The sequence below is a fragment of the Salmo salar genome, chromosome ssa09, assembly GCF_905237065.1.
Source record: "Salmo salar chromosome ssa09, Ssal_v3.1, whole genome shotgun sequence".
Lineage (NCBI taxonomy): Eukaryota > Metazoa > Chordata > Actinopteri > Salmoniformes > Salmonidae > Salmo > Salmo salar.
Window position 1 is genome coordinate 77,807,134 of NC_059450.1, and position 26,918 is coordinate 77,834,051.

At 48.1% G+C, this 26,918-nt stretch overlaps 1 protein-coding gene across 3 annotated transcripts in view; it reads left to right on the plus strand.

Annotated features, from left to right (window-relative positions):
- The window catches only part of LOC106611956 (slit homolog 3 protein), a 458,837-nt gene that overhangs the window by 252,961 nt on the left and 178,958 nt on the right, over positions 1–26,918 (plus strand). For all 3 annotated transcript variants that reach the window (XM_045724040.1, XM_045724037.1, XM_045724038.1), the window contains 5 exons: positions 2,226–2,297; positions 6,002–6,073; positions 7,051–7,122; positions 13,598–13,741; positions 14,321–14,484. In XM_045724040.1, coding sequence (XP_045579996.1) covers positions 2,226–2,297; positions 6,002–6,073; positions 7,051–7,122; positions 13,598–13,741; positions 14,321–14,484 — 524 coding nt within the window. The remainder of the gene's footprint in view (positions 1–2,225; positions 2,298–6,001; positions 6,074–7,050; positions 7,123–13,597; positions 13,742–14,320; positions 14,485–26,918) is intronic.

Here is a 26,918-nt window from a genome sequence, read left to right on the forward strand (position 1 = left end):
ACAACATCAACAAAACGAAAGAGCTGATTGCGGACTTCAGGAAACAGCAGAGGGACCTCAGTAGGGAAGGTGGAAGATTCAAGTTCCTTGGCGTACACATCACTGACGATCTGAAATGGTCCACCCACACAGAGAGTGTGGTGAAGAAAGCGCAACAGCACCTCAGGAGGCTGAATAAATTTGGCTTGCCCCTAAGACCCTCAGAAACCTACAGGACACCTACAGCACCCGATGTCACAGGAAGGCAAAAAATATAATCAAGTACAACAACCACCAGAGCCACGGCCTGTTCACCCCGCTATCATCCAGAAGGCAAGATCAGTACAGGTGTATCAAAGCGGGGACCGAGAGACTGAAAGATAGCTTTTATCCCAAGGCCATCAGATTGTTCAATAGGCATCACTAGCCGGCTACCACCCAGCTACTTAACCCTGCATCTTAGAGGCTGCTGCCCTATGTACATTGACATGGAATCACTGGTCACTTTAATAATGGAACACAAGTCACTTTAATAATGTTTACATACTGCTTTACTCATCTATAGAATGGAATATATATATATATATATATAGAATAGAATACAGATATATATATATATATATATATATATATATATATATATATACTGTATTCTATTCTGCTGTATTTTAGTTAGGTTGGAGCCATTAAAACTTGTTTTTCAACCACTCCACAAATGTCTTGTTAACAAACTATAGATTTGGCAAGACGGTTAGGACATCTACTTTGTGCATGACACAAGTCATTTTTCCAACAATTGTTTACAGACAGATTATTTCACTTATAGTTCACTGTATCACAATTCCGGTGGGTCAGAAGTTTACATACACTGAGTTGACTGTGCCTAGTTGTAGACCTCCACATGTCTGGTTCATCCTTGGGAGCAATTTCCAAACGCCTGAAGGTACCAGATTTATCTGTACAAACAATAGTACGCAAGTATAAACACCATGGGACCATGCAGCCGTCACCCCGCTCAGGAACGAGATGCATTCTTTGGTGCGAAAAGTGCAAATCAATCCCAGATCAACAGCAAAGGACCTTGTGAAGATGCTGGATGAAAGAGGTACAAAGTATCTATATCCACAGTAAAATGAGTCCTATATCGACATAACCTGAAAGGCCACTCAGCAAGGAAGAAGCCACTGCTCCAAAACCGCCATAAAAAAGACAGACTACAGTTTGCAACTGCACATGGGGACAAAGATCGTACTTTTTGGAGAAATGTCCTCTGGTCTGATGAAAGAAAAATAGAACTGTTTGGCCATAATGACCATCGTTATTTTTGGAGGATAAAGGGGGAGGCTTGCAAGCCGAAGAACACCATCCCAACAGTGAAGCACGGGGGTGGCAGCATCATGTTGTTGGGGTGCTTTGCTGCAGGAGGGCCTGCTTCACTTCACAAAATAGATGGCTTCATGAGGAAGGAACATTATGTGGATATATTGAAGCAACATCTCAAGACATCAGCTTGATGGGTCTTCCAAATGGACAATGACCCCAAGCATACTTCCAAAGTTGTGACAAGAAATCACCCAACTTATTGTGGGAAGCTTGTGGAAGGCTACTCGAAATGTTTGACCCAAGTTAAACAATTTAAAGGCAATGCTACCAAATACTAATTGAGTGTATGTAAACTTCTGACCCACTGGGAAGGTGATGAAATAAAGGAAAGCTGAAATAAATCACTGTCTCCACTATTATTCTGACATTTCACATTCTTAAAATAAAGTGATGATCCTAACTGACTTAAGACAGGGAATATTTACTAGGATTAAATGTCAGGAATTGTGAAAAACTGAGTTTAAATGCATTTGGCCAAGGTGTATGTAAACTTCTGACTTCAACTGTATATATATTTCTTAATTCCATTCTTTTACTTTTAGATGTGTGTATTGTTGTTAATTGTTAGATATTACTGCACTGTTGGAGCTAGGAACGCAAGCATTTCACTACATCCGCAATAACATCTGCTAAATATGTGTATGTGACTAATAACATTTGATTTGAGAAGGAGGTGGAAGAGGAGGAGGAGGCCATGGACATGAACAGACACTTAGACACACACTTTCTCCCTTAAGAGTCATACTGTATATTTAGCTGAAAGACCAGGATAAATGAGAATGTATTTCTCTCTGAAGTAACCTGATGTTTCTCTCTCCCTCTCTCCCCCTCTCCCCCTCTCCCTCTTTCCACCTCCCCATCAGTCGTCTGGAACAGAACCTAATCAAGAACATCCCTGCTGGAGCCTTCTCTCCATACAAGAAACTCAAAAGGATGTGAGTCTGTTATATATTCAATTCAATAGGATGTGAGTCTATCTCTTATATATTCAATTCAAAAGATTTGACTGTTATATGTATATTCAATTCAATAGGATGTGAGTCTGTTATATATTCAATGTCGCGTTGTATAAATGATTGGAGACAGGCGCAGGAATTCATATTAAGGGGGTTTAATACTCCACCCAGAATATACAACATGACATGAAAAAGCACGGAGACGAAGCCCAATAATTAATACACAGGACAAGACCCGCAGTACACTACACGGGGCGAGACCTGTAATAACAAATGCACAACAATACACGGGACAAGACCCGTAATAAAAAGTGCACAATACACTCAGCACGAAAGCCAAAATAACAAAGCACAGGTACTCACAGACCAACGTACATGGGAACAGTAATCGACCAGACAATGGTGAATAGAGGGCACATATATACAATTACTAATCAGGGGAATAGGAATCAGGTGTGTGTAACGAGACAGTTCAGTGACACCTAGATGCCGGTGACATAGATCTCCGGAATGAGCAGCAGTACCGGGGGAAACCGTGACCGTACCCCTCCTCTGACACACTGCACTAGCAGCGGGACGACACCGGCCTCGAGGACGACCACAGGAACGTGGTACGGGTCGGTCAGGGCCAGCTGCAGCTGCCGAGGTTGCTTCGTCCTCAGACGGGCCAGTTGCAGCTGCCGAAGTTGTGTCGGACGGGCCAGTTGCAGCTGCCGAAGTTGCGGCGGCATCGGACGGGCCAGTTACAGGGGCGTCGGACAGACCAGTTGAAGCTGCCGAAGCTGCGGCTGTGGACGAGCCAGTTGCAGCTGCCAAAGTTGCGTTGGCGTCGGACGGGACATTCCCGCTGTCTCCATTTAGGGTGGGTTATTCTGTCACGTTGTATAAATTATTGGACACAGGCACAGGAATTCGTAATAGGAGGGTATGATACTCCGCCCAAAATATACAACATGACATGGAAAGGCACGGAGACGAAGCCCAAAACAAACACGTATACAAAAACACAGGGAAACCAATAATAAATACACGGGACGAGACCCGCAATACACTACACGGGGTGAGACCCGATATAACAAATGCACAACAATAAACAGGGCGAGACCCATAATTACAAATGCACAACAATACATGGGGCGAGACCCGTAATAACAAATGCACAACAATACACGGGACAAGACCCGTAATAACAAATGTGGATAGATATGTGTCTCTAATGTGGTAAAACATTTGGCGGGAGATTAGGGAGTGTAGCTCAGTTTCCACCTCATTTTGTGGGCAGTGGGCACATAGCCTGTCTTCTCTCGAGAGCCAGGTCTGCCTATGGCAGCCTCTCTCAATAGCAAGGCTATGCGCACTGAGTACATAGTCTTTATATGGTCAAGGATTTTCTTAATTTGGGGTCAGTTTTCTTAATTTTCTTAATTTGTACTCTCTGTTTAGGGCCAGATAGCATTCCAATTTGCTCGTTTTTTTTGTTTATTCTTTCCAGTGTGTCAAGTAGTCTTTTTGCTTTCTCATAATTTAGTTGTGTCTACATGTGTTTCTATCCTGGGGCTCTGTTGGGTTTCTTTGTGTTTGTAAACAGAGCCCCAGAACCAGCTGTCTGAGGGGACTCTTCTCTAGGTTAATCTCTCTGTAGGTGAGGGCTTTGTAGTGGAATGTGTGGGCATCACTTCCTTTTAGGTGGTTGTAGAATTTAACAGCTCTTTTCTGGATTTTGATAACTAGTGGATATAGTCATAATTCTGCTCTTCATCCATTGTTTGTGGTTTTGCGTTGTACACTGAATACCTGGGATAGGATAAAGTAATCCTTCTAACCCCCCCCTTAAAAGATTTAGATGCACTATTGTAAAGTGGTTGTTCCACTGGATATTATAAGGTGAATGCACCAATTTGTAAGTCGCTCTGGATAAGAGCGTCTGCTAAATGACTTAAATGTAAATGAATATATTTTTGCAGAATTCTGAACGCAGAGTCTCAATTGGGTGTTTGCCCCGTTTAGTCAATTATTGGTTCCTAAGTTAACCCCAGACCTCACAACCATTGGGGGCAATGGGTTCGATAACTGATTGCAGTATTTTTTTAGCCAGATCCTAATTGGGATGTTGAGTTTGATGTTCTTTTTGATGGCATTGTAGGCCCTTCTTGCCTTCTCTCTTAGATTGTTCACAGCCTTGTGGAAGTTACCTGTGGTGCTGATGTTTAGGCTGAGGTAGGTATAATTATGTGTGTGCTCTAGGGTGTCTAGAACTCCATTATTTTTGTCTCACTGAGATTCACTGTCAGGGCCCAAGTCTGACAGAATCTGTACAAAGGATCTAGGTGTTGCCATAGGCCCTTCTTGGTTGGGGACAGAAGCACCAGATCATCTGAAAACAGTAGACATTTGAGTGCAGTAGGGTGAGGCTGCATGCTGCAGACTGTTCTAGTGCCCTCGTCAATTCCTTGATATACTGTATGTTGAAGAGGGTGGGGCTCAAGCTGCATCCTTGTCTCACCCCATGACCATCTGTGTGTTTATTGCCAATTTTAACTGCACCGTTGTTGTTTGTGTACATTGATTTTATAATGTCATATGTTTTTCCCCCAAACACTGCTTTCCATCAGTTTGTATAGCAGACCCTCATGCCAAAATCAAATGAGAAGACTTTGCTTTTGTTTTGTTTGTTTGTCAATAAGGGTGTGCAGGGTGAATATGTGGTCTGCCATACGGTATTTCGGTAAGAAGACAATTTAACATTTGATTCCATGGTAATTATTAGGGTCAAATTTGTATCCACTTTTGTGGATTGGGGTGATAAGTCCTTGGTTCCAAATATTGGGGAAGATGCCAGAGCTAAGGATTATGTAAAATAGTTTAAGTATAGCCATTTGGAATTTGTGGTCTGTATATTGTATCATTTCATTTAGGATACTATCAACACCACAGCCTTTTGGGGTTGGAGGGTTTGTATTTTATCCTGTAGCTCATCAAATGTAATTGTAAAATCCAGTGGGTTCTGGTAGTCTTTAATAGTTGATTCTAAGATCATGTATATGTTTTTGCTGTTTGTTCTTTGTTATAAGGCCAAAAAGATTGGAGAAGTGGTTTATCCGTTTTGGATATATAACTCTTCGTGTTGTTGTTTGTTTAGAGTTTTCCAATTTTCCCAGAAGTGGTTAGATTCTATGGATTCTTCAATTACATTGAGCTGATTTCTGACGTCCTGTTCCTTCTTTTTCCGTAGTGTATTTCTGTATTGTTTTAGTGATTCATCATAGTGAAGGAGTTGGCTCAGGTTTTATGGGTCTCTATGTTTTTGGTTAGATAGGTTTCTCAATTTCTTTCTTAAGTTTTTGCATTCTTCATCAAACCATTTGCCATTGTTGTTCATTTTCATAGGTTGTCTGCTTGAAACTTTTAGATTCTATAGGGAAGCTGAGAGGTCAAATATACTGTTTAGGTTTTCTACTGCCAAGGTTACACCTTCACTATTACAGTGGAACGTTTTGTCCGGGAAGTTGTCTAAAAGGGATTTAATTATTTTTCACACTACTTTCATTCCATCTGTAGTCTTTCTTAATATTATTCAGTTCCTTTGACTTTGATGCTTCATGATTGTGTATTGCTCTGTTCAAGTAGACTGTGATTTTGGTGTGATCTTTAGCTCTCTCTCTCTCTCTCCAATGTTCTTCCAGTGACCTGAGCAAGAATCAAGTCTCTGACATTGCTGCTGACGCCTTCACTGGTTTACGCTCCCTGACTTCACTGTAAGTGAATATGCTGCTGCATCTTAACACACACACACACACACACACACACACACACACACACACACACACACACACACACACACACACACACACACACACACACACACACACACACACACACACACACACACACACACACACACAGTGTAGAAATAAATAAAGATGTCTTCAGTCTCACTGGCAGGGATTTTCATTGCAAACAAGATAATTAGAGTCTGGTGGTGGTGGCACGGTGCTCCTCCATGACAGCTGACTCTAAGATGGTAGGACAGCCAGGTGGAGCATGGCAAAGCAAATTAGAACCCAGTGTCTAACAGCACAACACAGTGGTTAGGCTAGACATTGTACAAATAGCCATGTGATGGTGGGAGCTTAACAAAAGGTTCCTTTTAAATCACTGTAAGGATGTGACAAAGACGCCGCCCGACGGACAGCAGCGGACACACAAGCCTCTGCATATTAATATAGCCAATCAGCAGACAGGACAGGGGGTTCATCTTCCTATGTCTGTGGTCTGCATCCAAAATGGCACCCTATTCCCTACTAAGTGCCCTATGGGCCCTGGTCAAAATAAGTGCACTACATAGGGAATAGGCAGCCATTTGGTAAACAGACTGTGTGTCTGGAGGCCTGACGCCAATAACAGCACCGGGCTGAAAGAGACTTAATTTGCTCAGGATGTCATGAAATATAAGTGTACATGTCATGTACTGTCAGGCTGGGAATGGGAGTACAGGGAGAAACTGATAGTACACATGTAGAATTACAGGCGCAAGCACACACACACACACACACACACACACACACACACACACACACACACACACACACACACACACACACACACACACACACACACACATACACACACACACACACACACACACACACACACGCACACACACATGCACACACACTGATCCATCCTTGTTGTGATCATCTGCAATGTCTGCACTATGTATTTGTCTCTACAGGGTCCTGTACGGGAACAAGATAGCTGAGATTCCTAAAGGATTGTTTGATGGGCTTGTCTCTCTGCAGCTGCTGTAAGTACACAGGGTCTCCCTTTGGAAAATGTGGCACCAGACAAGTGACCGGAAAGATGTTTATTTATTAGACGCTTGAGAAATGTACCAGCCGTCCGTATGCATTGGGTGTGTAACCCTTTAGGGCCCACCCACGCAGCCAGCACCATCAATAAACGAGAGATATTGGCCAAATGAGCCACATTTACATCTCCTTAAAAACAACCTAGAACAAATGACCAAAACACTATTGGTTGTGTTTCTATGTGTAGCAGAACGTTGGAGGCTTATTGGTTTTTACTTTCCTGATACTGTAATTCTCCACCTCACGGCTCAGCTGAGATTCCTAAGGGACCGTTTCACTTGTCTCTCTGCAACTACTGTCAGTACTACTGATGTATAATATTGTGTATTTCAGTAAGTACACATGTTTTTTCAAGTGTGAACTTACTATCTTTGTGTGTGTATGTGTGTGTGTGTTTGTGTGTTGCACGAAGATAATTCACTCTGGCAAAGGGTTACGATGCAGAGCACATAGAGAAGCAATAGTTAATGTTGTGCTTCATAAAACACAGTCAATCACAGGGAAGCAGAGAGAGTCGAACCTCAAACCCCTTTTAGAGTGTAAAATGGACCATTTGGGCCGATGTGAGGCAGTCAGAGGGAGAAGAGGGGATGAAACAATGCTTTTATTGTTCCTTTCGCCGGAGAGGGAGCGCCTTACGCGACGTCATTAACATTTAAATTGGACCTGATTACAAAGCAGATCTCTCACACCTAGTTTTATTGATGTAGACATGGAAACGTAGCTCAAACATAATGACTGTGTTTAATGGTCTAATTTAAGGAAATCTGCTGCTTTTTAATGCTGCTGGCTGTTTGTGCTGGTTGAATCCACACACACACACACACACACACACACACACACACACACACACACACACACACACTGCAATGATTTGGAGGATGGATGGGGAATGAGTGATGGAGAAATTGGTTCCTTTCTCTTCCTGGAATGTCAGCAAGTGTTTCCAGTAAAGTGGACATCAGCGTATTATAAACACACAGCAGTACAGCCCACTGCCTGCCTGGCTGGCTAGCATGGCTGGTATGGCTGGCTGGTATGGCTGGTATGGCTGGTATGGCTGGCTGGTATGGCTGGCTGGTATGGCTGGTATGGCTGGCTGGCATGGCTGGCATGGCTGGTATGGCTGGCTAGCATGGCTGGTATGGCTGGCTGGTATGGCTGGTATGGCTGGTATGGCTGGCTGGTATGGCTGGCTGGTATGGCTGGTATGGCTGGCATGGCTGGCATGGCTGGCATGGCTGGTATGGCTGGTATGGGTGGCATGTCTGGCATGTCTGGTAAGGGTGGCATGGCTGGTATGGCTGGTATGGCTCTCATGGCTGGTATTGGTGGCATGGCTGGTATGGCTGGTAATGCAGGTATGGCTGGTATGGTTGGCTGATATGGCTGGCTGGTATGGCTGGTAATGCAGGTATGGCTGGTATGGTTGGCTGTTATTGCTGGCTGGCTGGTATGGCGGGTAATGCAGGTATGGTTGGCTGGTATGGCTGGTAATGCAGGTATGGTTGGTATGGTTGGCTGGTATGGCTGGCTGGCTGGCTGGTATGGCTGGTATGGCTGGCTGGCTGGTATGGCTGGTATGGCTGGCTGGTATGGCTGGCTGGTATGGCTGGTATGGCTGGCTGGTATGGCTGGTATGGCTGGCATGGCTGGCATGGCTGGTATGGCTGGTAATGCAGGTATGGCTGGTGTGGTTGGCTGATATGGCTGGCTGGTATGGCTGGTAATGCAGGTATGGCTGGTATGGTTGGCTGTTATTGCTGGCTGGCTGGTATGGTGGGTAATGCAGGTATGGTTGGCTGGTATGTCTGGTAATGCAGGTATGGTTGGTATGGTTGGCTGGTATGGCTGGCTGGCTGGCTGGCTGGTATGGTTGCTATGGCAGGTATGGTTGGTGTGGCTGGTATGGCTGGTAATGCAGGTATGGTTGGTATGGTTGGCTGGTATGGCTGGTATGGCTGGCTGGCTGGTATGGCTGGTAATGCAGGTATTGTTGGCTGGTAATGCAGGTATGGTTGGTATGGTTGGCTGGTATGGCTGGTATGGCAGGTATGGTTGGTATGGCTGGCTGGCTGGTATGGCTGGTAATGCAGTTATGGTTGGTATGGTTGGCTGGTATGGCTGGTATGGCAGGTATGGTTGGTATGCCTGGCTGGCTGGTATGGCTGGTAATGCAGGTATGGTTGGCTGGTAGTGCAGGTATGATTGGTATGGTTGGCTGGTATGACTGGTATGGCAGGTATGGTTGGTATGGCTGGTATGGCTGGCTGGCTGGTATGGCTGGTAATGCAGGTATGGTTGGCTGGTATGGCTGGCTGGCTGGTATGGTTGGTATGGCTGGTATGGCTGGCTGGCTGGCTGGCTGGCTGGTAATGCAGGTATGGTTGGCTGGTATGGCTGGTAATGCAGGTATGGTTGGTATGATTGGCTGGTATGGCTGGCTGGCTGGTATGGCTGGCTAGTATGGTTGGTAATGCAGGTATGGTTGGTTGGTATGGCTGGCATAGCTGGTATGGCTGGCATGGCTGGTATGGCTGGCATGACTGGTATGCCTGCCTGCCTGGCTGGCTGGTATGGCTGGTGTGGCTGGCATGGCTGGTATGGCTGGTATGGCTGGCTGGCTGGTATGACTGGCTGGTATGGCTGGCTGGCTGGTATGGCTGGTATGGCAGGCTTGTATGGCTGGCTGGTATGGCTGGAATGGCTGGCTGATATGGCTGGCTGGTATGGCTGGAATGGCTGGCTGGTATGGCTGGCTGGTATGACTGGCTGTTATGGCTGGGTGGTATGGCTGGCTGGTATGGCTGGCTGGTATGGCTGGCTGGTATGGTTGGTATGACTGGCTGGTATGGCTTGCTGGTATGGTTGGTATGGCTGGCTGGTATGGTTGGTATGACTGGCTGGTATGGCTTGCTGGTATGGTTGGTATGGCTGGCTGGTATGGCTGGCTGGTATGGCTGGTCTTGCTGGCTGGTATGGCTCAGTGCTCCACTCTGAATATCTTGTCATCGACGCTAAGGATTTAAATGACCTGCTACGTTTATGGAAGTACTTTAAGGCCCTGGAATGGATAGGCCTGTTCTTAAAGAAGTTTGTTCCGATCCCAAAAACACATGGGAAATCTTCCTTGTTTTTCTTTCTTTCTTCGTTTTTTTCTCTGTTTAGTTTCCAATCCCTCCCAAACGTAATTAGTTCTCCCTGTGAGCATCCTAATAATGTGTGTATTTTCTCTGCAGTAAACCCTCATTAGAAAGCCTCTCAATAATTGAACTAACGCGACTCAGTGTTAGTCAACTGTCAGGCAGGCTAAGAGAGAGGAGAGGGAGGGAGGGAGGGAGGGGAGGGAGGGAGGGAGGGAGGGAGGGAGGGAGGGAGGGAGGGAGGGAGGGAGGGAGGGAGGAGAGAGAGAGGAGAGGGAGGGAGGGAGGGAGAAAGAGAGAGCGAGGAGCGGGAGGGAGGGAGGGAGGGAGAAGGAGAGAGAGAGTGAGAGAGAGAGAGGAGAGAGAGGGAGGGAGAAGGAGAGAGAGAGGGAGAGAGAGAGAGAGGAGAGAGAGGGAGGGAGAAGGAGAGAGAGAGGGAGAGAGGAGAGAGAGAGGAGAGAAGGAGAGAGAGAGAGAGAGGGGAGGGAGAAGGAGAGAGAGGGGAGAGAGAGAGGAGGGAGGGAGGGAGGGAGGGAGGGAGGGAGGGAGGGAGGGAGGGAGGGAGGGAGGGAGGGAGGGAGGGAGGAAAGGAGAGAGAGAGAGGAGAGAGAGGGAGGGAGAAGGAGAGAGAGAGGGGAGAGAGAGAGAGGGGAGAAAGAGGGGAGAAGGAGAGAGAGAGGGAGGGAGAAGGAGAGAGAGGGGGAGAGAGAGAGAGAGAGAGAGGAGAGAGAGAGAGGAGAAGGAGAGAGAGGGGAGGGAGAGGGAGAGAGAGAGAGGGAGAAGGAGAGAAAGAGAGAGGGAGAGGGTAGAGGAGAGAGCGGGAGGGAGAAGGAGAGAGAGAGAGAGATAGAGAGAGACCAGATTGGTCTAGTGGTGGTAATGTCACAGCAGAGCTCACAGAACCAAGGCCACCACCTAACAACATGACTGCATTAGCTAATGGACAGAATGGGGGGGAGGATAGCTACAGATGTAGGATCTTAATGTAATCACACCAAAACAGTAAAACTTTTAGTGTATTTTAAGTTTAAAAACGCTTCTGAAGTTTGTAATTTCCACTTAGAAATTTCAGAGTTGATATTTCCTTACGAAAAATCTATCAACACCTACTGTACACAGATGTCCATTAACTCTAATCCACATAATAATTCACATTTCCTGTTTCTGCAGGATTCTTTTCCTGCTGTAGCAAACTGGCTCAAATTAAGATCCTACATCTGTATGGACAAATTAATAGAAATACTACAACAGGTATCCCCGTTCAAGGGAGATGAATTCACCTTTCAGCAGGACAATGACCTAAATAAAACACAAGGCCAAATCTACACTGGAGTTGCTTACCAAGAAGACAGTGAAGGTCCCTGAATGGCCAAGCTACAGTTTTGACTTAGATCTGCTTGATTTAAGCAGATTGAAGTAAAAACTATTCACAAAGCTATACACTGTGTCGCAGTGCGAAATTCAAACATTGCAGATTGTAAAATAAATGTTTGATGGAACAGCATGCTAATCAGCTGCCAATACATTGTTTTGAATATATAACTGTCCAGTATAGCCTAGCTGAACCTGCATGAACAGTCCTCGGCTCTCCCAGCTTGGATAGAAAGTTGTTGGGCGTAAAACCAATCTATTAATGTCAAGTAAAATAGTCAGTCCACCCTCAAAACACTAGCTTACTACGGATTGTTTCATTATGCAGTGTACTATCTATAGCTATATACCGTATTTTGGTGCTATTTAGGAACTTTTTCGAAAAATTACATCAAATAGCCAACAATGATGAAAAAGTAGTCGGATAAATTCAGCAACTATTTATTGTTGAAAGGGGTTTGTCTGGCTAATAGCCTACACAAATGGGCTGCAATATTCAAGATAAATTAAATCGAAATGAAATCCAACTTGAGAGACTCCCCGGCCCCTGGTCTCCTGAAGTACTCCCTCTTTGTGTGCAAATGTTTTCACCATGGCCTGTAGGTCCAGGTTGCAGGCCCCACTGTTTTCTGCACTGAGTATTGCCAACCCAGACTTTCCTGAGACATTGTGCATTTTATGTCCGTCAAGCTGTACACAATGTAAACTTAGTTTTGAATGCTGCATGTCGAGATACACCAGAGATAAGGGACTGTTGATATTGTGATCACACAACTCAAACGCCGGTTCACCAGTATGAACCAAATCACAAACCAATTTTTTTCTTCAAACCCTCAAGAACTGTTGTCTGCTAGGTAGTGAGAGTCTTAATTAAAGATGGTGCAGAACTTCTGTATTTGAAGCACAACTCCCTTCTGCCCATTTTCCCTGATGTTGCTATGGCAATCAAGCTGTTTTTACCATCCCTGTAACTGTCGCTTCTGCAGAGAGATCGTTTTCTAAACTAAAACTCACAAAGAAGTACCTGAGAAGCATTAGGCTCTCGCTCTGATATGCGCTTTTGAACACCCGATAAGCATCACTCGTTGTACCTAGCCTTGACCGCAACGTTTGTTCACTGATATCCCCTCATTCTTTCAATCAGTTAATAATTTATTTGTAACTTTTTTTCACATTCCTGAAGCCCAAGAAATTAACACTTAGCTCTAGTACATAAGGAAATGAAAAAGGCTTATGAATGACTCTTAGGAGGGTTACTGTCAAAATAAATAAAATAATAAATAAAAAATAGACATGGATGACAGGCGCATGGGCTACCAGAGGTCGTGCCCCCGGGGGTATCCGTTACTCCAGTGGGAAAGACCTGGAAATGGTTGTCTAGCAATGATCAACAACCAATTTGACAGAGCTTGAAGAATTTAGAAAATAATAACGTACAAATTGCACAATCAAGGTGCGGAAACCTCTCAGAAATTTATCCAGAAAGACGCACAGCTGTAATCCCTACCAAAGGTGATTCTAACATGTATTGACTCAGGGGGTTGAATAATTATCTAATCAAGATATACACTATTAGTCTTTTATTTTCCATGAATTGTTTGCACATTTTTGAATTTGTCTTCCACTTTGGCATTACAGAGTATTTTGTATAGATCGTTGATAAAAAAAGGACAACGAAATCAATTTTAATCACACTTTGTAACGTAACAAAAGGTGGGAAAAGTAAAGGGGTGTGAATACTTTCTGAATGATCTGTAGGCTCCTGCTCCTCTGAGCCATTCATGCTTGCACAAGGTTACTTATAAAGGGAATAGGGTGCCATTTGCCACGCAGACCAGTGGTCAGGCTCCAGTAGATTTCCGAACCTGCTGTTGTTATGTTTGTCTCGTTCTTTTAGTCTACTGAATGCTAACAAGATCAACTGTCTGAGGGTGAACACCTTCCAGGACCAGCAGAGCCTCAGCCTGCTGTCTCTGTATGACAACAAGCTGCAGACCATCAGCAAGGGCCTGTTCGCCCCGCTCCGCTCCATCAAGACCCTGTGAGTAGCCACACAGAGACACACACCGCTCCATCAAAACACACACACACACACACACACACACACACACACACACACACACACACACACACACACACACACACACACACACACACACACACACACACACACACACACACACACACACAGGGTTTCTATTCAGTCTATGTAAGCAGAGGACTAAGAAGAGAAAACCAAGATATACGACCTCGGATAATATCAGAGAGGCGTCTATTTTGGAAGCTTGTTTTTCTGTTTTTTTTAGGCCGCTGGAAGCCCCAGGGTACATCATGCTACTTATCTACAGTGTATTTGTTGTGTGAGCGTCTAGCTCATATTTTTTTCACAGAAGCGTATAAATATTTCTCATACAAATACGTTTTCTCATGCATCTGTTATGATGATGATATGTGGCATATTTCACACCTGCATGACTCATTCACAGTCTTCCCACCTCTCTCTCTCTCTTTTTCTCTCTGCATATCTCTCTCCATCTCTCCCTCTCTCACTGTATCCCTCCATCTCTCTGTCCCTCCCTCCCTCCCTCCATCTCCCTCTCTCTAATCATCTCTCCTCCAGCCACCTGGCTCAGAACCCCTTCATGTGTGACTGCCATCTGAAGTGGCTGGCTGACTACCTGTTTGACAACCCCATTGAGACCAGCGGAGCCCGCTGTAGCCACCCACGTCGCCTTGCCAACAAACGCATCAGCCAGGTCAAGGGCAAGAAGTTCCGCTGCACAGGTAGGCACAGGCACACACACACACACACACACACACACACACACACACACACACACACACACACACACACACACACACACACACACACACACACACACACACACACACACACACACACGATGATTACCATTCCTTGTGAGTACAGTGCATATCTATAGACTCCTTTCAATTATCAGAGCAACCAGCAGCCTTTGGCTCCTCAGCACCGTGTGACAAGCGCCCACTGTAGTACAGAGGTAGTGTCTCTCCAGCAGTTGTGCCGTGTCCGTCTGTGTCTCCCCCTCCTGCTTTACTCTCCTGAGGCATCTGATCTAATGCATTGTGACATGTTGATGGCTCCAAGTCTCCATAGCCCCTCCGTCCACAATTCCTCCATAATCATGTGGCACTTGATTACGTGGTGAGGGCTGTGCATCTGAGGCAGTCACAGTCAGACATGGAGCACAGACCAGAGACACATTCCTGCACTGCATTCTATCTCTCTCCTCTGCCTCTTTCTCTCTGTTTCTCCTCCCCCCTACCACTCTTTCTCTCTGTTTCTCCTCCCCCTACCACTCTTTCTCTCTGTTTCTCCTCCCCCTACCACTCTTTCTCTCTGTTTCTCCTCCCCCCACCACTCTTTCTCTCTGTTTCTCCTCCCCCCTACCACTCTTTCTCTCTGTTTCTCCTCCCCCTACCACTCTTTCTCTCTGTTTCTCCTCCCCCTACCACTCTTTCTCTCTGTTTCTCCTCCCCCTACCACTCTTTCTCTGTTTCTCCTCCCCCTACCACTCTTTCTCTCTGTTTCTCCTCCCCCCTACCACTCTTTCTCTCTGTTTCTCCTCCCCCTACCACTCTTTCTCTCTGTTTCTCCTCCCCCTACCACTCTTTCTCTCTGTTTCTCCTCCCCCCTACCACTCTTTCTCTCTGTTTCTCCTCCCCCCCTACCACTCTTTCTCTCTGTTTCTCCTCCCCCTACCACTCTTTCTCTCTGTTTCTCCTCCCCCTACCACACTTTCTCTCTGTTTCTCCTCCCCCCTACCACTCTTTCTCTCTGTTTCTCCTCCCCCTACCACTCTTTCTCTCTGTTTCTCCTCCCCCCTACCACTCTTTCTCTCTGTTTCTCCTCCCCCTACCACTCTTTCTCTCTGTTTCTCCTCCCCCCTACCACTCTTTCTCTCTGTTTCTCCTCCCCCACCACTCTTTCTCTCTGTTTCTCCTCCCCCTACCACTCTTTCTCTCTGTTTCTCCTCCCCCTACCACTCTTTCTCTCTGTTTCTCCTCCCCCTACCACTCTTTCTCTCTGTTTCTCCTCCCCCTACCACTCTTTCTCTCTGTTTCTCCTCCCCCCTACCACTCTTTCTCTCTGTTTCTCCTCCCCCTACCACTCTTTCTCTCTGTTTCTCCTCCCCCTACCACTCTTTCTCTCTGTTTCTCCTCCCCCCTACCACTCTTTCTCTCTGTTTCTCCTCCCCCCTACCACTCTTTCTCTCTGTTTCTCCTCCCCCCTACCACTCTTTCTCTCTGTTTCTCCTCCCCCTACCACTCTTTCTCTCTGTTTCTCCTCCCCCCTACCACTCTTTCTCTCTGTTTCTCCTCCCCCTACCACTCTTTCTCTCTGTTTCTCCTCCCCCCTACCACTCTTTCTCCCTGTTTCTCCTCCCCCTACCACTCTTTCTCTCTGTTTCTCCTCCCCCCTACCACTCTTTCTCTCTGTTTCTCATCCCCCTACCACTCTTTCTCTCTGTTTCTCCTCCCCCTACCACTCTTTCTCTCTGTTTCTCCTCCCCCTACCACTCTTTCTCCCTGTTTCTCCTCCCCCTACCACTCTTTCTCTCTGTTTCTCCTCCCCCTACCACTCTTTCTCTCTGTTTCTCCTCCCCCCTACCACTCTTTCTCTCTGTTTCTCCTCCCCCTACCACTCTTTCTCTCTGTTTCTCCTCCCCCTACCACTCTTTCTCTCTGTTTCTCCTCCCCCTACCACTCTTTCTCTCTGTTTCTCCTCCCCCTACCACTCTTTCTCTCTGTTTCTCCTCCCCCACCACTCTTTCTCTCTGTTTCTCCTCCCCCCTACCACTCTTTCTCTCTGTTTCTCTCCTCCCCTACCACTCTTTCTCTCTGTTTCTCCTCCCCCTACCACTCTTTCTCTCTGTTTCTCCTCCCCCTACCACTCTTTCTCTCTGTTTCTCCTCCCCCTACCACTCTTTCTCTGTTTCTCCTCCCCCTACCACTCTTTCTCTCTGTTTCTCCTCCCCCTACCACTCTTTCTCTCTGTTTCTCCTCCCCCCTACCACTCTTTCTCTCTGTTTCTCCTCCCCCTACCACTCTTTCTCTCTGTTTCTCCTCCCCTACCACTCTTTCTCTCTGTTTCTCCTCCCCCTACCACTCTTTCTCCCTGTTTCTCCTCCCCCTACCACTCTTTCTCTCTGTTTCTCCTCCCCCCTACCACTCTTTCTCTCTGTTTCTCCTCCCCCCTACCACTCTTTCTCTCGGTTTCTCCTCCCCCCTACCACTCTTTCTCTCTGTTTCTCCTCCCCCCTACCACTCTTTCTCTCTGTTTCTCCTCCCCCTACCACTCTTTCTCCCTGTTTCTCCTCCCCCTACCACTCTTTCTCTCTGTTTCTCCTCCCCCTACCACTCTTTCTCTCTGTTTCTCCTCCCCCTACCACTCTTTCTCTCTGTTTCTCCTCCCCCCTACCACTCTTTCTCTCTGTTTCTCCTCCCCCCCTACCACTCTTTCTCCCTGTTTCTCCTCCCCCTACCACTCTTTCTCCCTGTTTCTCATCCCCCTACCACTCTTTCTCTCTGTTTCTCCTCCCCCCTACCACTCTTTCTCTCTGTTTCTCCTCCCCCCTACCACTCTTTCTCTCTGTTTCTCCTCCCCCCTCCTCTGCCTCTTTCTCTCTGTTTCTCCTCCCCCCTACCACTCTTTCTCCCTGTTTCTCCTCCCCCTACCACTCTTTCTCCCTGTTTCTCATCCCCCTACCACTCTTTCTCTCTGTTTCTCCTCCCCCTACCACTCTTTCTCTCTGTTTCTCCTCCCCCCTACCACTCTTTCTCTCTGTTTCTCCTCCCCCTCCTGCCTCTTTCTCTCTGTTTCTCCTCCCCCTACCACTCTTTCTCCCTGTTTCTCCTCCCCCTACCACTCTTTCTCTCTGTTTCTCATCCCCCTACCACTCTTTCTCTCTGTTTCTCCTCCCCCCTACCACTCTTTCTCTCTGTTTCTCCTCCCCACCACTCTTTCTCTCTGTTTCTCCTCCCCCCTACCACTCTTTCTCTCTGTTTCTCCTCCCCCTACCACTCTTTCTTCCTGTTTCTCCTCCCCCTACCACTCTTTCTCTCTGTTTCTCCTCCCCCCTACCACTCTTTCTCTCTGTTTCTCCTCCCCCTACCACTCTTTCTCTCTGTTTCTCCTCCCCCTACCACTCTTTCTCTCTGTTTCTCCTCCCCCTACCACTCTTTCTCTCTGTTTCTCCTCCCCCTACCACTCTTTCTCTCTGTTTCTCCTCCCCCCTACCACTCTTTCTCTCTGTTTCTCATCCCCCCTACCACTCTTTCTCTCTGTTTCTCCTCCCCCCTACCACTCTTTCTCTCTGTTTCTCCTCCCCCTACCACTCTTTCTCTCTGTTTCTCCTCCCCCTACCACTCTTTCTCTCTGTTTCTCCTCCCCCTACCACTCTTTCTCTCTGTTTCTCCTCCCCCTACCACTCTTTCTCTCTGTTTCTCCTCCCCCCTACCACTCTTTCTCTCTGTTTCTCCTCCCCCACCACTCTTTCTCTCTGTTTCTCCTCCCCACCACCACTTTTCTCCCTGTTTCTCTTCCCCCTACCACTCTTTCTCTCTGTTTCTCCTCCCCCTACCACTCTTTCTCTCTGTTTCTCCTCCCCCCTACCACTCTTTTCTCTCTGTTTCTCCTCCCCCTACCACTCTTTCTCTCTGTTTCTCCTCCCCCCTACCACTCTTTCTCTCTGTTTCTCCTCCCCCCTACCACTCTTTCTCCTGTTTCTCCTCCCCCTACCACTCTTTCTCTCTGTTTCTCCTCCCCTACCACTCTTTCTCTCTGTTTCTCCCCCCCACCACTCTTTTCTCTCTGTTTCTCCTCCCCCTACCACTCTTTCTCTCTGTTTCTCCTCCCCCACCACTCTTTCTCTCTGTTTCTCCTCCCCTACCACTCTTTCTCCCTGTTTCTCCCCCCCTACCACTCTTTCTCTCTGTTTCTCCTCCCCCTACCACTCTTTCTCTCTGTTTCTCCTCCCCCTACTCACTCTTTCTCTCTGTTTCTCCTCCCCCCTACCACTCTTTCTCTCTGTTTCTCATCCCCTACCACTCTTTCTCTCTGTTTCTCCTCCCCTACCACTCTTCTCTGTTTCTCCCCCCCCCACTCTTTCTCCTGTTTCTCCTCCCCCTACCACTCTTTCTCTCTGTTTCTCCTCCCCCTACCACTCTTTCTCTCTGTTTCTCCTCCCCCTACCACTCTTTCTCTCTGTTTCTCCTCCCCTACCACTCTTTCTCTCTGTTTCTCCTCCCCCTACCACTCTTTCTCTCTGTTTCTCCTCCCCTACCACTCTTTCTCTCTGTTTCTCCTCCCCCTCCTGACTCTTTCTCTCTGTTTCTCCTCCCCCTACCACTCTTTCTCTCTGTTTCTCCTCCCCCTACCACTCTTTCTCTCTGTTTCTCCTCCCCCTACCACTCTTTCTCTCTGTTTCTCCTCCCCTACCACTCTTTCTCTCTGTTTCTCCTCCCCCTACCACTCTTTCTCTCTGTTTCTCCTCCCCCCTCCCTGCCTCTTTCTCTCTGTTTCTCCTCCCCCCTACCACTCTTTCTCCCTGTTTCTCCTCCCCCTACCACTCTTTCTCCCTGTTTCTCATCCCCCTACCACTCTTTTCTCTCTGTTTCTCCTCCCCCCTACCACTCTTTCTCTCTGTTTCTCCTCCCCCTACCACTCTTTCTCTCTGTTTCTCCTCCCCCCTCCTCTGCCTCTTTCTCTCTGTTTCTCCTCCCCCTACCACTCTTTCTCCCTGTTTCTCCTCCCCCTACCACTCTTTCTCCCTGTTTCTCATCCCCCTACCACTCTTTCTCTCTGTTTCTCCTCCCCCTACCACTCTTTCTCTCTGTTTCTCCTCCCCCCTACCACTCTTTCTCTCTGTTTCTCCTCCCCTCCTCTGCCTCTTTCTCTCTGTTTCTCCTCCCCCTACCACTCTTTCTCCCTGTTTCTCCTCCCCCTACCACTCTTTCTCCCTTGTTTCTCCTCCCCTACCTCTGCCTCTTTCTCTCTGTTTCTCCTCCCCCTACCACTCTTTCTCTCTGTTTCTCCTCCCCCTACCACTCTTTCTCTCTGTTTCTCATCCCCCTACCACTCTTTCTCTCTGTTTCTCCTCCCCCCTACCACTCTTTCTCTCTGTTTCTCCTCCCCCACCACTCTTCTCTCTGTTTCTCATCCCCCCTACCACTCTTCTCTCTGTTTCTCCTCCCCCACCACTTTCTCTCTGTTTCTCCTCCCCCTACCACTCTTTCTCTCTGTTTCCTCCCCCTACCACTCTTTCTCTCTGTTTCTCCTCCCCTACCACTCTTTCTCTCTGTTTCTCCTCCCCCACCACTCTTTCTCTCTGTTTCTCATCCCCCTACCACTCTTTCTCTCTGTTTCTCCTCCCCACCACTCTTTCTCTCTGTTTCTCCTCCCCCCTACCACTCTTTCTCTCTGTTTCTCCTCCCCCCTACCACCTTTCTCTCTGTTTCTCCTCCCCCTACCACTCTTTCTCTCTGTTTCTCCTCCCCTACCACTCTTTCTCTCGGTTTCTCTCCCCCCTACCACTCTTTCTCTCTGTTTCTCCTCCCCCTAAGCTTTCTCTGTTTCTCCTCCCCACCACACTTTCTCTCTGTTTCTCCTCCCCCTACCACTCTTTCTCTCTGTTTCTCCTCCCCCTACCACTCTTTCTCTCTGTTTCTCCTCCCCCACCACTCTTTCTCCCTGTTTCTCCTCCCCCCTACCACTCTTTCTCTCTGTTTCTCCTCCCCCCTACCACTCTTTCTCTCTGTTTCTCCTCCCCCTACCACTCTTTCTCTCTGTTTCTCCTCCCCCTACCACTCTTTCTCTCGGTTTCTTCTCCCCCTACCACTCTTTTCTCTCTGTTTCGCCTCCCCCTACCACGCTTTCTCGGTTTCTCCTCCCCTACCACACTTTCTCTCTGTTTCTCCTCCCCCTACCACTCTTTCTCTCTGTTTCTCCTCCCCCCTACCACTCTTTCTCCCTGTTTCTCCTCCCCCTACCACTCTTTCTCCCTGTTTCTCCTCCCCCCTACCACTCTTTCTCTCTGTTTCTCCTCCCCCTACCACTCTTTCTCTCTGTTTCTCCTCCCCCTACCACTCTTTCTCTCTGTTTCTCCTCCCCCACCATCTCTCTTGTCCCCCTACCCTCTTTCTCTCTGTTTCTCCTCCCCACCACTCTTTCTCCTGTTTCTCCTCCCCTACCACTCTTTCTCTCTGTTTCTCCTCCCCCTACCACTCTTTCTCTCTGTTTCTCCTCCCCCTACCACTCTTTCTCTCTGTTTCTCCTCCCCCTACCACTCTTTCTCTCTGTTTCTCATCCCCCCTACTCACTCTTTCTCTCTGTTTCTCCTCCCCCACCACTCTTTCTCCCTGTTTCTCCTCCCCTACCACTCTTCCTCTGTTTCTCCTCCCCTACCACTCTTTTCTCTCTGTTTCTCCTCCCCTACCACTCTTTCTCTCTGTTTCTCCTCCCCCTACCACTCTTTCTCCCTGTTTCTCATCCCCCTACCACTCTTTCTCTCTGTTTCTCCTCCCCTACCACTCTTTGTCCCTGTTTCTCATCCTCCCCCTACCACTCTTTCTCTCTCTGTTTCTCCTCCCCCCTACCACTCTTTCTCTCTGTTTCTCCTCCCCTACCACTCTTTCTCTGTTTCTTCTCCCCCTACCACTCTTTCTCTCTGTTTCTCCTCCCCCTACCACTCTTTCTCTCGGTTTCGCCTCCCCCTACCACTCTTTTCTCTCTGTTTCTCCTCCCACTACCACTCTCTTTCTCTCTGTTTCACCTCCCCCCTACCACTCTTTCTCTCTGTTTCTCCTCCCCCTACCACTCTTTCTCTCTGTTTCTCCTCCCCCACCACTCTTTCTCTCTGTTTCTCCTCCCCCTCCTCTGCCTCTTTCTCTCTGTTTCTCCTCCCCCTACCACTCTTTCTCCTGTTTCTCCCCCCCTACCACTTTCTCCCTGTTTCTCATCCCCCTACCACTCTTTCTCTCTGTTTCTCCTCCCCCCCTACCACTCTCTTTCTCTCTCTGTTTCTCCTCCCCCTACCACTCTTTCTCTCTGTTTCTCCTCCCCCTCCTCTGCCTCTTTTCTCTGTTTCTCCTCCTCCCTACCACTTTTTCTCCTGTTCTCCTCCCCTACCACTCTTTCTCCCTGTTTCTCATCCCCCTACCACTCTTTCTCTCTGTTTCTCCTCCCACCTTCCACTCTTTCTCTCTGTTTCTCCCTCCCCCTACCACTCTTTCTCTCTGTTTCTCCTCCCCCTCCTCTGCCTCTTTCTCTCTGTTTCTCCTCCCCTACCACTCTTTTCTCCCTGTTTCTCCTCCCCCTACCACTCTTTCTCTCTGTTTCTCCTCCCCCTCCTCTGCCTCTTTCTCTCTGTTTCTCCTCCCCCTACCACTCTTTCTCCTGTTTCTCCTCCCCCCTACCACTCTTTCTCCCTGTTTCTCATCCCCCTACCCTCTTTCTCTCTGTTTCTCCTCCACCCTACCACTCTTTTCTCTCTGTTTCTCCTCCCCCACCACTCTTTCTCTCTGTTTCTCATCCCCCCTACCACTCTTTTCTCTCTGTTTCTCCTCCCCCACCACTCTTTCTCCCTGTTTCTCTCCCCCTACCACTCTTTCTCTCTGTTTCTCCTCCCCACCACTCTTCTCTCTGTTTCTCCTCCCCCACCACTCCTTTCTCTCTGTTTCTCCTCCCCCCTACCTCTTTCTCTCTGTTTCTCATCCCCCTACCACTCTTTCTCTCTGTTTCTCCTCCCCACCACTCTTTCTCCCTGTTTCTCCTCCCCCTACCACTCTTTCTCTCTGTTTCTCCTCCCCCTACCACTCTTCTCTCTGTTTCTCCTCCCCCTACCACTCTTTCTCTCTGTTCTCCTCCCCTACCTACTCTTTCTCTCGTTTCTTCTCCCCCTACCACTCTTTCTCTCTGTTCGCCTCCCCCTACCACGCTTTCTCTCGGTTTCTCCTCCCCCCTACCACACTTTCTCTCTGTTTCTCCTCCCCCTACCACTCTTTCTCTCTGTTTCTCCTCCCCCTACCACTCTTTCTCCTGTTCTCTCCCCCCACCACTCTTTCTCCCTGTTTCTCCTCCCCCTAACACTCTTTCTCTCTCTGTTTTCTCCTCCCCTACTCACTCTTTCTCTCTGTTTCTCCTCCCCTACCACTCTTTCTCTCTGTTTCTCCTCCCCCCTACCCTCTTTCTCTCTGTTTCTCCCTCCCCCTACCACTCTTTCTCTCTGTTTCTCCTCCCCCTACCACTCTTTCTCTCTGTTTCTCCTCCCCCTACCACTCTTCTCTCTGTTTCTCCTCCCCCTACCACTCTTTCTCTCTGTTTCTCCTCCCCCTACCACTCTTTCTCTCTGTTTCTCCTCCCCCTACCACTCTTTCTCTCTGTTTCTCCTCCCCCTACCACTCTTTCTCTCTGTTTCTCCTCCCCCTACCACTCTTCTCTCTGTTTCTCCTCCCCCTACCTCTTTCTCTCTGTTCTCTCCCTCCCTACCACTCTTTCTCTCTGTTTCTCCTCCCCCTACCACTCTTTCTCCCTGTTTCTCATCCCCTACCACTCTTTCTCTCTGTTTTTCCTTCCCCTACCACTCTTTCTCTCGTTTTCTCCTCCCCCCACCACTCTTTCTCTCTGTTTCTCATCCCCCTACCACTCTTTCTCTCTGTTTCTCCTCCCTTCATCTCTCTCTTTCTCTCTCTCTCCTCTCTCTCTGTTTCTCTCCCCCCTACCACTTTTTTCTCTCTGTTTCTCCTCCCCCTACCACTCTTTCTCTCTGTTTCTCCTCCCCTACCACTCTTTTTCTCCCTGTTTCTCCTCCCCACCACTTTTCTCTCTGTTTCTCTTCCCCCTACCATTCTTTCTCTCTGTTTTCTCCTCCCCCTACCCTCTTTCTCTGTTTCTCCTCCCCCTCCACTCTTTCTCTCTGTTTCTCACTCCCCCTCCTCGATCTCTTTCTCTCTGTTTCTTCTCCCCCCTACCCTATTTACTCTCTTTTCTCCTCCCCCTGCCTCTTTCTCTCTGTTTCTCCTCCCCCTACCACTCTTTCTCTCTGTTTACTTTCTCTGTTCTCATTCCCCTACCTCTTTCTCTCTGTTTCTCCTCCCCCTACCACTCTTTCTCTCTGTTTCTCCCTCCCCACCACTCTTTCTCTCTGTTTCTCATCCCCCTACCATCTTTCTCTCTGTTTTCTCCTCCCCCACCCATCTTTCTCCCTGTTTCTCTCCCCCCTACCACTCTTTCTCTCTGTTTCTCCTCCCCCTACCACTCTTTCTCTCTGTTTCTCCCCTCACCCCACCACTCTTTCTCTCTGTTTCTCCTCCCCCTACCACTCTTTCTCTCTGTTTCTCCTCCCCCTACCACTCTTTCTCTCTGTTTCTCCTCCCCACCACTCTTTCTCCCTGTTCTCCTCCCCCTACACTCTTTCTCTCTGTTTCTCCTCCCCTACCACTCTTTCTCTCTGTTTCTCCTCCCCTCCCACTCTCTCTCTGCGACCTCTTTCTCTCTGTTTCTCCTCCCCACCACGGTCTTTCTCTCTGTTTCTCTTCCCCCCACCACTCTTTTCTCTCTGTTTTCTCCTCCACTACCTCTTTCTCTCTGTTTCTCCTCCCCTTTCACCATCTTTCTTCTGTTTCTCCTCCCCCTACCACTCTTTCTCTCTGTTTCTCCTCCCCCTACCACACTCTTTCTCTCTGTTTGTCCTCCCCCTTTCCTCTTTCTCCCTGTTTCTCCCTACCACTCTTTCTCATTCTGTTTCTCATCCCCCTATATCATTTCTCTCTGTTTTCTCCTCCCTCCTCATCCACTCTTTCTCTCTGTTTCTTCTAGCCCCCTACCACTCTTTCTCTCTGTTTCTCCTCCCCCTACCACTCTTTCTCCTCTGTTTCTCCTCCTCCCTACCACTCTTTCTCTCTGTTTTCTCCCTCCCCACTACCACTCTTTTCTCTGTTTCTCATCCCCTACACTCTTTCTCTCTGTTTCTCCTCCCCCTACCACTCTTTCTCTCTGTTTCTTCCTCCCCCCACCACTCTTTCTCTCTGTTTCTCCTCCCCTACCACTCTTTCTCTCTGTTTCTCCTCCCCACCACTCTTTCTCCCTGAACTTATTTCTCCTCCCCCTACGACTCTTTCTCTCTGTTTCTCCTCCCCTACCACTCTTTTCTCTTGTTTCTCCTCCCCCTACCACTTCTTTCTCTCTGTTTCTCTCCCCCCTACCACTCTTTCTCTCTGTTTCTCCTCCCCCACCACTCTTTCTCCTGTTTTCTCCTCCCCCTACCACTTTTTTATCTGTTTTCTCTCCCCTAAGTACTAATCTCCGTCTACTCCTCCCCATGTTGTGAGCCATCCCAATACACCCTATATTTTTTCTCTATAATTAACTTCCCATAATACTTCTTTGACTCTTCCCTTAAATCTATTCAAATACCCCCCTACCACTCTTTCTCTCTGTTCTCCTCCCCCTACCACTCTTTCTCTCTGTTTCTCTCCCCCTACCACTCTCTAGGTTTCTTCCCCCCCTACCACTCTTTTTCTCTCGGTCTTCGCCTCCCCCTACTCAACCTTTCTCTGTTTCTCCTCCCCCTACCATCTTTTCTCTCTGTTTCTCCTCCCCCTATCACTCTTTCTCTCTGTTTCTTCTCCCCCTACCTCTTTCGTCTCTGTTTCCTCCCCTACCACCTTTCTCTCGGTTTCTCCTCCCCCTACCACCTTTCTCTCTGTTTCTCCTCCCCTACCACTCTTTCTCTCTGTTTCTCCTCCCCCTACCACTCTTTCTCCCTGTTTCTCCTCCCCACTACCACTCTTTCTCCCTGTTTCTCCTCCTCGACACTACTCCTCTTTCTCTCCTGTTTCTCCCTCCCCTACCCTCTTTTCTCTCTGGTTTCTCCTCCCCTACCACTCTTTCCTCTCTGTTTCTCCTCCCCCCACCACTCTTTCTCTCTCTGAGTTTCTCCTCCCCCTACCACTTCTTTCTCTCTGTTTCTCCTCCCCCACCACTCTTTTCTCCCTGTTTCTACCTCCCCCTACTCTCTTTCTCTCTGTTTTCTCCTCCCCCTACCACTCTTTCTCTGTTTCTCCTCCCCCTACCACTCTTTCTCTCTGTTTCTCCCTCCCCCCACCACTCTTTCTCTCTGTTTCTCATCCCCCCTACCACTCTTTTCTCTCTGATTTCTCCTCCCCACCACTCTTTCTCCTGTTTCTCCTCCCCTACCACTCTTTTCTCTCTGTTTTCTCCTCCCCCTACCACTCTTTTCTCTCTGTTTCTCATCCCTACCACTCTTTCTCTGTTTCTCCTCCCCCACCACTCTTTCTCCCTGTTTCTCCTCCCCCTACCACTCTTTCTCCCTGTTTCTCCTCCCCTACCACTCTTTGTCTGTTTCTCCTCCCCTACCACTTTCTCTCTGTTTCTCCTCCCCCTACCACTTTTTCTCTGTTTTCTCTCCCCCCTACCACTCTTTCTCTGTGTTTCTTCTCCCCCCTACCACTCTTTTTCTCTCTGTTTCTCCTCCCCTACCACTCTTTCTCTCGGTTTCTCCTCCCCTACCACTCTTTCTCTCTGTTTCTCCTCCCCTACACTCTTTCTCTCTGTTTCCACCTCCCCCTACTCACTCTTTTCTCTCTGTTTCTCCTCCCCCTACACTCTTTCTCTCTGTTTCTCCTCCCCCTACCACTCTTTCTCTCTGTTTTTCCCTCCCCCTACTCTGACTCTTTCTCTCTGTTTCTCCTCCCCCTACCACTCTTTCTCCCTGTTTCTCCTCCCCTACCACTCTTCTCCTGTTTCTCCTCCCCCTACCACTCTTTCTCTCTGTTTCTCATCCCCCCCTACCACTCTTTCTCTCTGTTTCTCCTCCCCCTACAACTCTTTCTCTGTTTCTCCTCCCCCTAACTACTCTTTCTCTCTGTTTCTCCTCCCTCCTACCACTTTTTCTCCCTGTTTCTCCTCCCACTCTGTTTCTTCTGTTTCTCATCCCCTACCACTCTTTTCTCTCTGTTTCTTCCTCCCCACCTACCTCTTTCTCTCTGTTTCTCCTCCCCTACCACTTTCTCTCTGTTTCTCATCCCCCTCCACTCCTCTTTCTCTCTGTTTCTCCTCCCCCCCTACCACTCTTTCTCCTGTTTCTCCTCCCCCTACACTCTTTCTCTCTGTTTCTCCTCCCCCTCCTCTACCTCTTTCTCTCTGTCTCCTCCCCCTA